This window comes from Scylla paramamosain, chromosome 11, assembly GCF_035594125.1.
Source record: "Scylla paramamosain isolate STU-SP2022 chromosome 11, ASM3559412v1, whole genome shotgun sequence".
NCBI lineage: Eukaryota > Metazoa > Arthropoda > Malacostraca > Decapoda > Portunidae > Scylla > Scylla paramamosain.
This window is the reverse complement of record NC_087161.1, coordinates 1,647,501-1,661,750: the sequence shown is the minus strand read 5'-3', so window position 1 is coordinate 1,661,750 and position 14,250 is coordinate 1,647,501. Positions and strand designations below refer to the sequence as shown.

Sequence of the window (14,250 nt, the reverse complement as noted above, 5' to 3'; positions counted from 1 at the left end):
TCTCTCTCTCTCTCTCTCTCTCTCTCTCTCTCTCTCTGTGACCCTACAGCACCATAACACACACCATACCACCGCCACATCGCCATCTACTTCGCCACGGCCAGCAGCAACCCCGGCAGCACACAAAGGTTTAGTTAGGGAAGCATCTGGCAACTCTCACCCGATTCGCTGAATAGGTGGATGCTCTGCCTGTTTCTTATGCGTGTTTTGGTGTAGTAGGTGTTCCCAGTGCCTGCGGGTATTTGACTGTGGTATATAAGACGCGGCAAGCATTTTTCCAGGCAGCAGTTGATCTTAGTTCCTCCTAGGCTTCCAGTCACACAGTAAGACAGGTAGGCTTGGGGAGGACTAGTTCCGAGGTCTTTGTTAAGCCTCCTTGGGTGATGCGCACTTCTGTCCATTGTCACTCATCATCCCACTCCTGCCACTGTCACGTCTCTGTTATTAGTGGCAATGGCAGGTTACAGCAAAGAGGAAGTCTTTTCTCACATATTCTCATCTGCCTTCTGTTAGATTATAAGTTTATGGTAGCAGTTTTTTTGTCTTGCCCTCAGCATTTGTTATGTCACGCCCTGCCTCCGTTTTCTTTCCATAAACTATGCACCCGTCAGTCGCGATGCCTTGTTCCCACGTATCTCATTCATGTCATCCTTTCCTTGTCATTTGATTTTTTTTTTTATGTATCTGATTATAATTATCATTTGTTGTATAATAATGGAATGTCATAAGCTCCTTGTTCTGGTTCTTCCTGTCTCCTCTCCCAGTCACACCTAACATTTTCTCCACCTCGTTGTTTCTTCTCCAAGGTTTTAAATCCATCACGTTTAACCCTTTCAGAAGAATGGCCAAGGCAGCAACAGCAGCAGCGTGGTGCCTCGTAGTGCTGGCGGCGGTAGCGGCGCTGGTGGCGGCGGAGGCAGACCCCGGCCACCACCACGGAGGAAGGCGCTACTACAAGCGCCCCAGCTACTACAGCCAGAGACGCCCACACGGCGCCGCCCACGTCCCTCACTCCAGTCACTCTGGCGCTCACGGCCTTGCCTCCGTCAGCCACTCCGGAGCCACTCACGGCGTGCATGACTCTCACTCCACCCTTGGCCTTGCCTCTGTCGGGCACTCCGGAGCCACTCATGGCGTGCATGACTCTCACTCCACCCTCGGCCACGCCTCCGTCGGACACTCCGGTGCCAGTCACGGTGTGCATGACTCTCACTCCACCCTCGGCCACGCCTCCGTCGGGGTGCATGACTCTCACTCCACCCTCAGCCATGCCTCTGTCGGGCACTCCGGAGCTACTCACGGCGTCCATAACACTCACTCCACCCTCGGCCACTCAGGCAGCCACGTGAAGGGCACCACTCACGGCGTGCACGGCGGCCAAGGCAAAAAGTACTACCACTAATAGAACCAGGACCAGTGTCCTCCGGGACGCGTCCCTCCGCAGCACACAGGTGACGACCTCAGTTCCTGGTCTGGATCTCCTCACGACTCAAGTCTACCTAAGCAGATGTTGTTTTTAGTTGTTTTTTATAATAAATAATATTGAACAATATTTTTGTGCGTTACGAGAAATATCAACTTGGCTTGCTATCGCGCACTCTAGGGCAGAGACAGCTCATAGAAGGTACACTCATTGGCTTAAACTCTTATCATATTCACCCCTCACATGATTACTGACATCTAACCCAAAAAATATGACCAATGTTTCTTCACCAACTTTTCGTTCTATATTTCATCCAAGTATCGTCGCTGCTATCTCCTTTTCTCTAAAGATAAACTCTTAACTCAGTTCTTTGCCGAAAACTCAACGCTGGATGATTCTGGGCTTGTTCCTTCCTTGCCTGCTCCATCTAAGTGTGGGGTTTCTGGTCTTGAGTCTCTCTCTCTCTCTCTCTCTCTCTCTCTCTCTCTCTCTCTCTCTCTCTCTCTCTCTCTCTCTCTCTCTCTCTCTCTCTCTCTCTCTCTCTCTCTCTCTCTCTCTCTCTCTCTCTCTCTCTCTCTCTCTCTCTCTCTCTCTCTCTCTCTCTCTCTCTCTCTCCACACACACACACACACACTACGGAATAGCCATCAAGGTCACAGTCTTCAGTCACCCCTCTGATTTATAATTTTCTCTCACTGGTTAGAGAGAAAGAAATTTATACGATAACTAAAGTAATCCTGACCACCCCGCGTTACTCTTGGCCGCGCTACGATTAAGAAATTACACAGCTAAATCTGGTCAAACGTTACAACAGTCTCATAAACTTTTGCTTATCATCATAATAGAATTCCTACAAGTGTGTGGAAAGGAAAACTGATGATTTAGTTTTCTTTATCTATTTGATTTATATGTTTATTGAAGGAGAGAAGGGGCGAAGGGAAGCGGGGCAGAATAAATAAAGCGTACGTATTAAAAACGAAAACGAAATATATACTAAACATATATAAACAATCCAAAATAATACGAATGATACTACTACTACTAATACTACTGCTAATACTACTACTATTACTACTACTACTAATAATAATAATAGTAAAAAGATGGAAAACAAAAACAAGAAAAATAAAAGAATAAGAACAAGAATAATACTAATAATGTTAATAACAACACTGCAAACACCACAGAAGCAATCAAAACATTAATAGTTTCCCAACTCAAACCATATTCACTCACAAGGACGAAGACGGTGCCACCTTTACTTGCCTGAGGGGAAAGAGAGGGCAGCACTGCATCCACGCTTGTTGTGTCCCGAACCAGATTAGCGCATCTCACGCACTCCTTTGTTGGTGAAGTATATTCACGTTTGATGATTAAAAAGCACCGCACGATATATATATATATATATATATATATATATATATATATATATATATATATATATATATATATATATATATATATATATATATATATATATCGTGCGGTGCTTTATATATATATATATATATATATATATATATATATATATATATATATATATATATATATATATATATATATATCCTTTTTTTCGCCTTATGTTAAAACTACTGCTATGAATCTCACAACATGCAACGCTCAGGTATGTGGCATTTTAATGAATGGTTCATAATTTGCGGTAAACTTTTTTTTTAATGATGAACGGTATTTTTTTTTTTTATGTGCGGTACACTTTTTAATAATCTGCAATAAACTTTTTTTTTAATAATGAGAAACGTTTCCGATGAGCGGTAAACTTCATTTTATGAGCGGTAGTTTTTTTTTTTCTCATGTGCATTTTTTTTTCATAATTTGCGGTAAGGTTTTAATAATCTGCTTTTATACTCGTATATGTATATATATATATATATATATATATATATATATATATATATATATATATATATATATATATATATATATATATATATATATATATATATATATAAATGAACAATAAACGTTTCTGATATAGTAATTTTTCAATAATCTTTGGTAAACTTATATTCATGACAAGTGATAAACTTTTCATGACGAGCAGTAAACTTCCCTGATACGCGGTGGCTTTTTTCTGCCGCCACCTTCACGCCCACACAAGCTACCCTCGCACTTCACTCCCGCTCCGCTCAGACGAGAGTGTCATGCCTGAGTGCCTCACAGCCATTGATGCCAATAGTTCTAGTCACGAACGCCTGTTGGTAAGCTTGTCATCTATATTTACGTGTCCTTAGCAACGTAATGGAAACTAACAGAATGTCGCAAAAATTAACACTAATATGGTACAGAGAACAGCGTACACCACCACACTCTAGGAATTCCGCGGGGTAACTGACTTCAAAATAGGGTGTTGGTTAAATAAATGACTTCAAAATAGGGTGTTGGTTAAATAAATAAATAAAGCATCATCTTGGAAAACATCAAATTTTAAGGGGAAAGAAGAAGGAAAAATAAAGTACACAAATCCATAGCCACCTCATATATTCAGCGCTTCCGCCACGACGCAATAACGATTGGCTAGGCTTGTTCACTCCCACGTTCGAATCCTACACTGAGTGAACCCGGCGGTTTCACCAGTCTGCTCGACCCTCCGCGGCGACTGAGGTATGTTATCAATCGACTTGTCTGCGCCATTCATTCCTTTCGGGGTCGTATGAAAACAGGGAATAATTTTCTTAAACTGAATAAACTTGTGCTAGAAATGGGTACTAAATAAGATTATATTGTTCAGTTCATGAGAGCTTTTGTTGAGTTACTAAGGTCTTACCACACACACACACACACACACACACACACAGAGAGAGAGAGAGAGAGAGAGAGAGAGAACAAAATACACACAAGTTCAGTACCTAACAACTATCACACAAATCTGTCGTGGCGTGGGCTGCCGGTGGGAAGCAAGCAAATGAAGAGGGAGAAAGCCAGCCACTGCCCACAACAAGGGTGCCTGGGCTACTGCTACACGTGCACAGGACAGTTACCAAGGAGACCTGCACTGCTGCCTGCACGACCACTTGGGGCGTGGAGGGACCACAGATCCGGGAAGCAAGTTATTATAGGTGCAACTTCCCTCCACACCCAAGCTTGGCGCGCACACACACACACACACACACACACACACACACACAAGAAAACGGAGAATTGGAAGAATAAAAAGGTACCGTTGCAGAGACTATATCCCAAAACATCACCTAATCTGAACCCGTATTCTGAAAAGCTCTGTTCTCTCTCACCACATCTACTTTCAACGGCCACAGAGATGATTTGCCGGGTTCTCAAGACTGTTTCTCCTGTTATTAATGTAGAAATCTTGTCAATCTGTCACTGAAACCGTAAAAAATACCCTTAAAGACCAGTGGAACTTCAACTAGAATCTTTTGAAAGTAGTGTAAGTGCGGTGTAGAAGTGTTTCAGAATATGGCCATTTCACCTCCACGCTCTCTGCACCACTCGGGCGTGTCCTCAGCTCCACGGCATCAGTGGCGCCCCAAGCAGGTCCTGAGGCGCGGTCGCGGTCGTTTATGAATAATTGCTTCAGTTTCTCCCGTCTCAAAGTTCTTCAGAAATCTTTACTAACATAGCCTACGACTTCCTTTTACTTCCTCCCTGATGCCTGCCAAGGTGCCTGCCAAGACTCACTAGGTAGTTCAGTCCCTTAAGTACTACAGGTAGTCTCCAGACTTTAAAGGAATCGCCTGTTGTTGGGTAGAGTACAGTGGATAATGGCGTAACTCTATATTCTAGTGGGACGGGCACCTTGAGTCGGGTTTTTATATATTTTTTGTTGCCCTAAGCCATAAACCATCTTGCGTAAGAAAAAAATGAGAGGACGAGTAGTAGAGATAACACTCCATATTAAGAAAATATCATCCTTAACTTAATAAAACCATCGTAGAATTTGGAATCATATTTAAACCGCAGCGTTATACTGGAAGAGTTGAGCGCATTCCCAGAACCACGTTACTGACTGCGAAAAGCTAAAAGAGAAGAGAGCCAACGGTACACGCGAGGGGATGCCACCCAGCCAGCAGCTTTTGACCTTCAAGGATCACCGGTCGTGGTCAAGAGAGGTCGTGGATACATTAGTCGCTGGGGATTTCCTCGGGAAGCACCAGGTGTGTGATGAAGCGGAAACTGGGTCTAGCAAGCTGTGGGGGGGGGACAGGGATAGGCGAGGCTAGGAAGGCGCGGATGTGGGTGAGGGACAGGGAGGGTGTGGATGACTGGCCCTCAATGTAATGGTTCCTGTTTTCCACATCTCTCTCTCTCTCTCTCTCTCTCTCTCTCTCTCTCTCTCTCTCTCTCTCTCTCTCTCTCTCTCTCTCTCCCTTGTCTGGCAAACGTCCAAACTCTAACCGGAGCTCCTTTCTTTTTTTTTCGCAAATATTTTTTTCTCTTGGTGTTCCCGCGCCCCGAGGCTCGTGCAGAGTGCAGGCTTGCTGTATATAAAGGCCCAGCGCCCTGCCCCGCCACACAACTACAGTTCCTCCTCCCTCCTCACGCAGGACAGGTAAGCCCGGCAGGATTTTGCGTACACACACTCTCCACCACCGTCACTAACATAATCACCATCAACTTGCCATCCTCTCACGCCCCAGTAACGTCTTTTCGTTTTCCACAGAAAATGGCTAAGGTAGCAGCAGCAGCAGCAGCAGCAGCAGCAGCGTGGTGTGCCGTGTTGCTAGCGGCGACACTGGTGGCGGGAGAGGCAGACCCTGGAAGCCGCGGCAGGTACTCCTCATACAACTGGCGCCGTTACAGAGGAGGTGGGGCGCGGTGACAACTCCCAGGAGGCGGGGGGGCCACGGCCACTCCTTCGGTGGTCGTTCGGGTGAGCACCACAACGGCGGCCACTTCAGCGGGAGTCTCTCTGATGGGTACGGTGGCCAGTCAGTGGAGACGCACGGCGCCGGGCACTCCTTCGGCCAGTCACTGGAACTCCACGGCGGCGGCCACTCTGTCGGAGGCCACGGCGGCTCCTTTGGAGCTAGCGGATACGGCAGCGGCGGCAGCCACTCCTTCGGTGGGCACGCCGGCAGCCACTCAGTGGGCAGCCACGACGCAAGCTACTTTCATAGTGACCATGGCAGCCTCGGGGGAAGCCATGGAGGAAGCCAGCCTTTCGGAGGCCACAGCGGCAGCCATTCTGTCGGGGGGCCATGGCGACAGCCATTCCTTCGGTGTCCATGGAAGCAGCCACTCCCTCGGGGGCCACGGCGGCACCCAATATTTGGGCAGCCACAGCAGTCACAGCAGCGGGCACTTTGGCGGGCACAGCGGAAAACTGTCGGTGAGTCACGGCAGTTCTTCAGGGGGCGGCAGAGGTAGCGGCTACAAACATTACCAGTGAGGCGCGACACCTTCACCCATCTTCAGGGCGAGAAGCGAGGCGGGCCTCCTCGCACGCCCCCCACCCCCCCCCCACCTGTCCCTCTCGTGCTACTCCCGGAACCCTCAGCCACCCAGGAAACACCGCGGCCCACAGCAACACTCATCCCTGTATCTGTCCTTTTGCTGCGCCAATAAAAGCAACACAAACTTCTATGGTCTTTATGCCATGACTTAAGACTAAGACTGCTGCCCAGCTACTACCACTTCCATGATCCACTCAGCAGCAGCAGCAGCAGCAGTAGTAGTAGTAGTATAGCAGTAGTCGTAGTAGTAGTAGTAATAGTAGTAGTAAGAGTAAAAGTCTGATCTTCCAAGCCGGATCTTATAGTTAGTTACACAACAATCCACTGCCGCTCACTGTTCTTCTCCTCCTCCTCTTCTATTTCTGTTTGGTTCTAAGGTCAACTCAGCGCCTAGTAACACGTAGCTCATGAACATTCCTCACTACCTCACACACACACACACACACACACACACACACACACACACACACACACACATAAAGAAAAATAACTTTGCTCTTCCTTCATTTTCTGCTTCTTCTCTTGTCTCTCCCTACCTCCTCTTCGTTCATTTCTCTAGCACACGGAAGGAGGAACAAGATGCACCAAAGCACCTTCATTTTTCCTTCAGGCTCATTTAATTACATGGTCAAGTTCAGGTTATATTTTTTTTTCCTTTCCTACAACATTTTTTTTCTCCTTCCAGTTTTCAAGTTATTCGATATATTTATTTAAGACTGATGATAAATGAGAGAGAGAGAGAGAGAGAGAGAGAGAGAGAGAGAGAGAGAGAGAGAGAGAGAGAGAGAGAGAGAGAGAGAGAGAGAGAGAGAGAGATTTACTAGCGATGTAATTACTTTTTTTTTTAATCCACAGAAGTTGAGTGTCCTTGATGAAACGCACACACACACACACACACACACACACACACACACACACATCTGCAGAAGGACACACACGTGGGGCTTATGCTTGGGAAAAAAAAACACGTAAAATAAATAAACAATATAAGCAATAAGAAAATGAAAGGTGAGTGGAGCAAGAAATTGTCTAGACGTGAAGGAAGGAAGGAAGGAAGAAAATGAAGAAGAATTTAAAGAACGAAAGAAAGAAGAAAGAGAGGAAGAGAAGGAAGAAAATGAAGAAGGATTTAAAGAACGAAGCAAGAGAGGAAGGAAATACAGGAAGGAAAGAATGAAGGAGGAGGATATTGGATGAAACGGCCGGTTTTTCTTCTTGTCTCATCACCACCACCATCACCACCTAAAAAATATAAATTAATAAACAAGAAAATAAAACAAGGGGGAAGTATATCGAAAGAAAAAAATAAGGAAATATTTTACATTTATTATTATTATTATTATTATTGGAATCCTCAAACTGCGTCTTCTCTCTTATCTAAAGCTAACTTAACCTAATCCTAACCTAGTCGAAGCTAACCTACCCTCTTACTTTATATGCTACTTCAGTCTATATCTACTTCACCTATTTATTTTTTTCCTAGAACTTCATAGCATCCTTAACTTCTACTGTACTTTTAATTTGCATCTACTTTTACTTCTTAAACTTTCTTCTGCTGCAAATATTCACATTATTCTTGCCTCAATTTCTATTTCTTTCTACTCGTACATTTTCCTCTACTTCTACTACTTTCTCGCTCTACTACATCAAACATTCATATTATTTAATCGTTTTTTTCTACTTTTTTACCTTTCCACTCCAAGCATTCGTACATATCACACCGTCTCCCTCTATTTCTGCTTCTACCGGTATTGCCTCACCTTTCGACTACAAACATTCATACAATTCACCTCAAACGTCACGAAACTCCCCCTGCATGTTCTATACTCTCTTCAAGGTTATAAGGTATTCTGGAAATGTACATCGATTATAAAGGAATAAATAACAATAATAACAAGAAAAACAGCACTCTTAATAAGTGACTGTACTAGTATGAAGGTAAGTGTTCATCAACTATTCAAGTGACTGTAGTATGAAATAAGTGCTCAAAGAGTTAAAGGCAATGAAACACATTTATTTATGAGAAGAAGAATCAACACATATTCTAACGCCCACCTACTCCCACGTACACACCTGAAAACCCCCGCTACGTGCCACCCAACACCTCAAATCCCCAACACACTCGCCTTACACTAGCGGCTCGCACCACCCCGGGGAGAAGAAGCCCCCGTGGAGACTAGGGTGACCTCTGGGGTCGTCCTTGGGAGAGTGTGGGTGCTTGCTGTGTCTGCTGTACTCCCGCAATTTTGCTCGCAGAGTGGCCACCACCTCAGGGTACAGGCCTGAGAGATCAGTCGTCTCTAGAGGGTCGTCTGTTGGGTGAAGATTAACAGAAGGTCAACATGACGAGAAAAAAAAAAATAAATAAATAAAGAATAAAATAATAGAATATGAACTTAGAGACATGTAAAAAAAAAAAAAAAAAAAAAAAAAAAGGAATTTATATAGAAAAAGAAACAGGAAAAGAAAACAAACAAATAAAAAACTACAGAAACAAATAACAGACAGACAAACAGAACACGACTCAGCTAGACACCCATTCACTCACCCCTCATATTGAACAGCATCACCATATCGTTGATGTCACTTGCATGGGCGTGGGCGAGCAGGTGGCGAGTGGTGGGCGTGTTCCAGGAGGAGCACTCCTCGCCCGTCACGGTGCCCACGTCCTCAGGCGGCACCCACCCGTCGTACCGCCCTCCGAGACCCACCACCAGCTTCCAGTGACGCCGCCTGCAAGAGCGGGGTTGAAAATTACTGAAAGCAGTGCGTGTATGAGTGATGTCATGAGGTGACTGAAGCAAAATTGGACGCTGACGGGAGAGAGGTAACAGAAAATTGGAAGTTACCAGAAGAAAGCGGGAGATGAATAGAGAGAGAGAGAGAGAGAGAGAGAGAAAAAAAAACAGGTCGCTGAGAGAAGAAAACGAGAGATAAGTAAGCGGGTAGAAACTGAAGAAAACTGGTAACAATTAGGGAAAACGGGAAGTAACAGGAAAATGAGAAGTTAACTGCAAAAGATGATGGTGAAAGAAGAAAATGGGCAGTAGTTGCAGGACCACCACCACCACCACCACCACCACCTACCTGATGGCGCCTCGTAGGGGTCCCTTCCTCAGATTGTACACGAAGGAGGTGCGGGGAGACGGGCCGTTGTGGAGCAGCGCACTCCACAAGTCCAAGCTGTCATCGTCCCCTTCACGCTCCTCCTCCACCATCTCCTCTGCCTCCTTCCTCCCTCTCTCCTGCAGGTCCGGGGAGCTGTGTAAGGGCCAGTGCGCGGGTCCCATGGCGGCGTGCAGCAGAGTTTCCCGCCAGTCCACTACGTGCATCAGCCTGCACAAATGACGGGAGCGGAAAAGTCTTGTTAAAATGTAACCGACCCTAAACTTAACGAACTTAATCTACTCTGACCTGATCTAATGTAACTTAATCTAACCTGGCTTTCAAATCTAACGGAACTTAACCTAATCTAATCTAACCTAACCTAACTTAATCTAACCTAACTTACCTTATCTTGACATGTCTTGACCTGACTTAGAGTAACTTAACCTAACCTAACTAAATACCAGGACAGAAACTCAAATCGTACTGAAGAGAGAGAGAGAGAGAGAGAGAGAGAGAGAGAGAGAGAGAGAGAGAGAGAGAGAGAGAGAGAGAGAGACTCACCCTCTATAGCGATGGCCCACATTGGGGAGGAGAGGGGAGTGGAGGAGACTCACCCCGCGCGTGCCTCCCTCGTACAGACTCCCTTTGCTTCCCCGCAGAGGAAAGTTGTTCCCTCCGACACGGAAGTTGCCTCCATTCTAAGAGAGAGAGAGAGAGAGAGAGAGAGAGAGAGAGAGAGAGAGAGAGAGAGAGAGAGAGAGAGAATTTTTAGCCCAAGAGAACTTTACTATTTTGTAATTTGTTTATCATTTATTCCATTAAGACTGTAACGTTAAAAAAAAAAAAAAAAAAAAAAAGGGAGTAATGTGTAATGAAATCAACTGTAAGAAGTTTAAAGTTACTGTCACGTCTCTCATCAATCTCTTTATAACTTCCCCTTTTCCCTTCACGTTAGCTTACGTCGGCGGTGAAGACAATGATCGTGTTGTGATAGAGGTGTGACCGTCGCAGCTGCTTCACCATCCGTCCCACTACACAGTCCATCGCCGCCACCATGTCTGACGTGGCCACGGCAGGAAGAAAGCAGGCGCAGCGAAGGTAGGGTAGGGTAAGGAAGAGGGTACACAGGGGTTAGAAATGACAGCAGAATAACTGAAAGGGAGTTTAATGAAAGAATGGAATAGGGATATATTACTTAATTTACATGTAGTATTGTGGTATGCCTGACGCGGCCACTGTAGGAGCGAGAAACACACACACAGAGAGAGAGAGAGAGAGAGAGAGAGAGAGAGAGAGAGAGAGAGAGAGAGAGTGGGGTGGAAAGTAAAAAAGTAAGAAAAAAGGACATTGGAATAAGAAACGCTGGATAGAAATTGGAAGGAATACGACAGAAAAGAGACGTATGAAATTCTCTCTCTCTCTCTCTCTCTCTCTCTCTCTCTCTCTCTCTCTCTCTCTCTCTCTCTCTCTCACCATGAAATATCTTCCTGGAGGGGTTTTCGATGTGCTTGGGGACGGAGTTTCTTTTGCCGCATATCGACGGGGGCGCCTCCAGGGGACCGTGGGTGGCCTGCAGGGAGAGCATGAGGAACAGAGGCGCCCCTTCACTTCCTCTCACATGCTCCCGGATCACTTCTTCCACTCTGGCTGCGTAAAGATCCTGGAGTGGGAGGAGTTAGGGATGAGAGGTGATGGTGGTGTTAAAAGAGATTTTGTTTCATTTTTGCATATTGTTCTCTCTCTCTCTCTCTCTCTCTCTCTCTCTCTTTCTCTCTCTCTCTCTCTCTCTCTCTCTCTCTCTCTCTCTCTCTCTCTCTCTCTCACTCACGTACGTTGGAATATACTCCCGTCACGTTAGTCAGCGGTGTTTCGTTCAGTCTGAAGTCATAACCTCCTTCATTATATTGCTGCTCCTCTCTCAGCGCCGTCTTCTTCGTCTTCAGCAGTCCCTCACCGTCGCCCTCCCACAGAAAACACATCCTCAAGAGTATTACTGTCGCCACTTCCTCCGTTCCCACCTAAATCAGTATTCCCGTCGGCGCCTTCTCCAGTAGTAACGGAGTGGCGTCCCAGCACCTCGTTCCTGTGGCCAGCGGAGATTGGAGGCATCCCGATCTTCTTGTATCTGTTATAGTACCCTTGGCTGCCCAGGTAGTAGCCGTAGAAGGAGTCAAATCCGCGGTGTGTGGGTGTGTAGGCCCAGTCACAATGACCGAGATGCCATCTACAAAACAAAATAGGAAAAAAACAAATTTCTTAAGTCTACCACAATTTTATATATTTTCTGTTACACAATTATTGAAGAAAACAAATCTTTTTAGGGTAACTTGTTTGTGCCAGGAACTTACTTGCCGACGAGGTGCGTCTTGTAACCAAGTCGCTGAAGGTGTTGAGGCAGGAGCGTGAGGGAGGTGTTGAGGCCGGTGGGGCTGAGGGGCGTGAAGGAAGCCTGTGGGGATGAAATAAGAATAGGAGGACTGAAAAGAATACAACGAAATGGATAGAATAGAATAAGAATCAGCAACAAACGAGATACATACACACACGCAAATACACACACACCTGCTTGCCGTATCTGAAAGGGTAGCGGCCGGTGAGGAGCGCGGCCCTGGACGGAGAACACACTGGCAGCACGTAATGGTTCTCCAGCACCACGCCATGACGGGCCAGGCGCAGCAGTTCAGGGGCGCGGATGTCAGGGTTGTGCCACGGGACGTCATTGTAGCCTGAAGGAGTGGACGAAGAAGGGATTATGAAACAATTGAATGGATTGAATAAAGAGATCATAAGGGTTAAAAAAAAAAAAAAGGAAAATACATAAAAATAAAACCTTAAGAAGCCATGTTTGAAAAATAATCTCTCTCTCTCTCTCTCTCTCTCTCTCTCTCTCTCTCTCTCTCTCTCTCTCTCTCTCTCTCTCTCTCTCTCTCTAAAATAAAGCGTTAAAAAGCCATGTTTAAAATAATCTCTCTCTCTCTCTCTCTCTCTCTCTCTCTCTCTCTCTCTCTCTCTCTCTCTCTCTCTCTCTCTCTCTCTCTCTCTCTCTCTCTCTCTCTCTCTCTCTCTCACCTAGGTCATCAGCTACAATCAGCATAATATTGGGTCTTCTGTCACTGCCTCTCTTCCTCTTGCTCGTCAGCCTCATCTGCCTCTTCCTTCTCTTCATTTCTTCCTTCATCATCTTCCTCAACTTCCTTCTTCTGTTCTTCATCCTTTTCCACATCCTCTTCTCCTCCTCTTCCATTTTTCTCAGCTCCTTAGCTCTTAAATTACTGAAATCATGCTCACTGACATCTCCACTTCCTCCTCCTCCTCCACTTCTTTCTCCTCTTCCTCCACTTCCTTCTCCTCTTCCTCCTAGGGGCGGCCAGGTGTACTGCTTCAGGCGTAGAGAGGGAGGTGGAAGAGTGGCGTGTGGTGTGGGTAGTGGAGGAACAACTAGATTCATTTCCCTCTCCCCATTCTCCGTTTGTCCTTTCATTAACTCCTCCAGCAGGTAAGCAGTAGTTGGCAGTGTCTGTGGAGAAGGGAACACAAGTGAAAACAAATGAAGAGCAAGCAGCATCAGCCACACCTGTTGTTCCTGATGAGGTTAGGCGTGTTGAGATACGGTGTCTAATTTGAAGAGGAAATAGGTGGACGGACACAGAGAGAGGAAAGTGGAAGAGTGGAAAAGGAAATGAGGGAAGAGGAAAGGGGAAAGGGAAAAGGAAGAAGAAAGGGGACAAAAGAGGAAATGAGGAATGAGAAAAAGAGAGTAAAGAGGGAGGAGGGAAAAAAGGACAGATGAGATGAGACGGAAAGGAGATAAGAAGGGAAAGAGGAGAGAGGGGAAAGAGGGAAGAGGAGAAGAGAGGAAAGACAGAAGTAGGCAAGAGGGTGAAAGAGTGGAGTAAGAGAAGGGTATTGCTTAAAAAATACTTGTGGTTTATGGTAATCTCTCTCTCTCTCTCTCTCTCTCTCTCTCTCTCTCTCTCTCTCTCTCTCTCTCTCTCTCTCTCTCTCTCTCTCTCTCTCTCTCTCCACCCCATCAACTTTACCTGCTGCTCGTGAAAGTGGTGGTGGTGATGATGGAGATGGTAGTGATTCTTCTTCCCTTCTCCTCCTCCTCCTCCTCCTCCTCCTCCTCCCCCTGGTCCTCTTCCTCTACCTTCAGCTTGGGGCCACACAAAGAGGAATCCGGAGAGAACCAGTAATGTCTGTATAAGCTGCGCCATGCTCCCCTGTGAGTAGGAAGTGAGGCCCTTACACTTCTACGGTCATAGGACTCATAGGACACAAGAAATA

The 14,250-nt window shown here is 45.8% G+C and overlaps 3 protein-coding genes across 6 annotated transcripts in view; 1 reads left to right on the top strand and 2 right to left on the bottom strand.

The window, feature by feature from the left end:
* Positions 1-2,777, bottom strand: part of LOC135104793 (uncharacterized) — a 63,705-nt gene extending 60,928 nt beyond the window's left edge. The window contains exon 1 of the mRNA XM_064012383.1: positions 2,660-2,777. The gene's annotated coding sequence lies outside the window, so the exon portion shown is untranslated. The remainder of the gene's footprint in view (positions 1-2,659) is intronic.
* On the top strand, positions 210-1,552 carry LOC135104788 (uncharacterized). Of its 2 annotated transcripts, none has more exons than XM_064012377.1 (2): positions 210-332; positions 838-1,552. In XM_064012377.1, exon 2 carries the CDS (start codon positions 842-844, stop codon positions 1,400-1,402), a length of 561 nt encoding a protein of 186 aa, XP_063868447.1. In that variant the 5' UTR covers positions 210-332; positions 838-841; the 3' UTR covers positions 1,403-1,552. The 2 variants fall into 2 exon arrangements, with proteins under 2 accessions (XP_063868447.1, XP_063868448.1); XM_064012378.1 differs by having other exon boundaries at positions 237-323.
* A 5,389-nt stretch (positions 2,778-8,166) lies between the features above and the next one.
* The window catches only part of LOC135104782 (arylsulfatase I-like), a 10,159-nt gene continuing 4,075 nt past the window's right edge, over positions 8,167-14,250 (bottom strand). Inside the window, exons 2-12 of one of the 3 annotated variants that reach the window (XR_010270535.1) lie at positions 14,004-14,186; positions 13,033-13,480; positions 12,526-12,689; positions 12,312-12,412; positions 11,796-12,187; positions 11,437-11,623; positions 10,924-11,021; positions 10,525-10,661; positions 9,943-10,191; positions 9,404-9,588; positions 8,167-9,167 (exon numbers count right to left, since the gene is read on the bottom strand). Coding sequence is in view for 1 of the 3 variants with exons in the window: in XM_064012370.1 (XP_063868440.1) it covers positions 8,983-9,167; positions 9,404-9,588; positions 9,943-10,191; positions 10,525-10,661; positions 10,924-11,021; positions 11,437-11,623; positions 11,796-11,942 (1,188 nt within the window). In the remaining 2 variants the exon portion in view is untranslated. Of the gene's footprint in view, positions 9,168-9,403; positions 9,589-9,942; positions 10,192-10,524; positions 10,662-10,923; positions 11,022-11,436; positions 11,624-11,795; positions 12,188-12,311; positions 12,413-12,525; positions 12,690-13,032; positions 13,481-14,003; positions 14,187-14,250 lie in introns of those variants that run through there. The other 2 variants (XR_010270536.1, XM_064012370.1) reach the window with 2 other exon arrangements.

Bases quoted from the DNA above. Each gene is read 5' to 3' on its own strand.
- LOC135104788 (XM_064012377.1), top strand. From the start codon at position 842: ATGGCCAAGGCAGCAACAGCAGCAGCGTGGTGCCTCGTAGTGCTGGCG.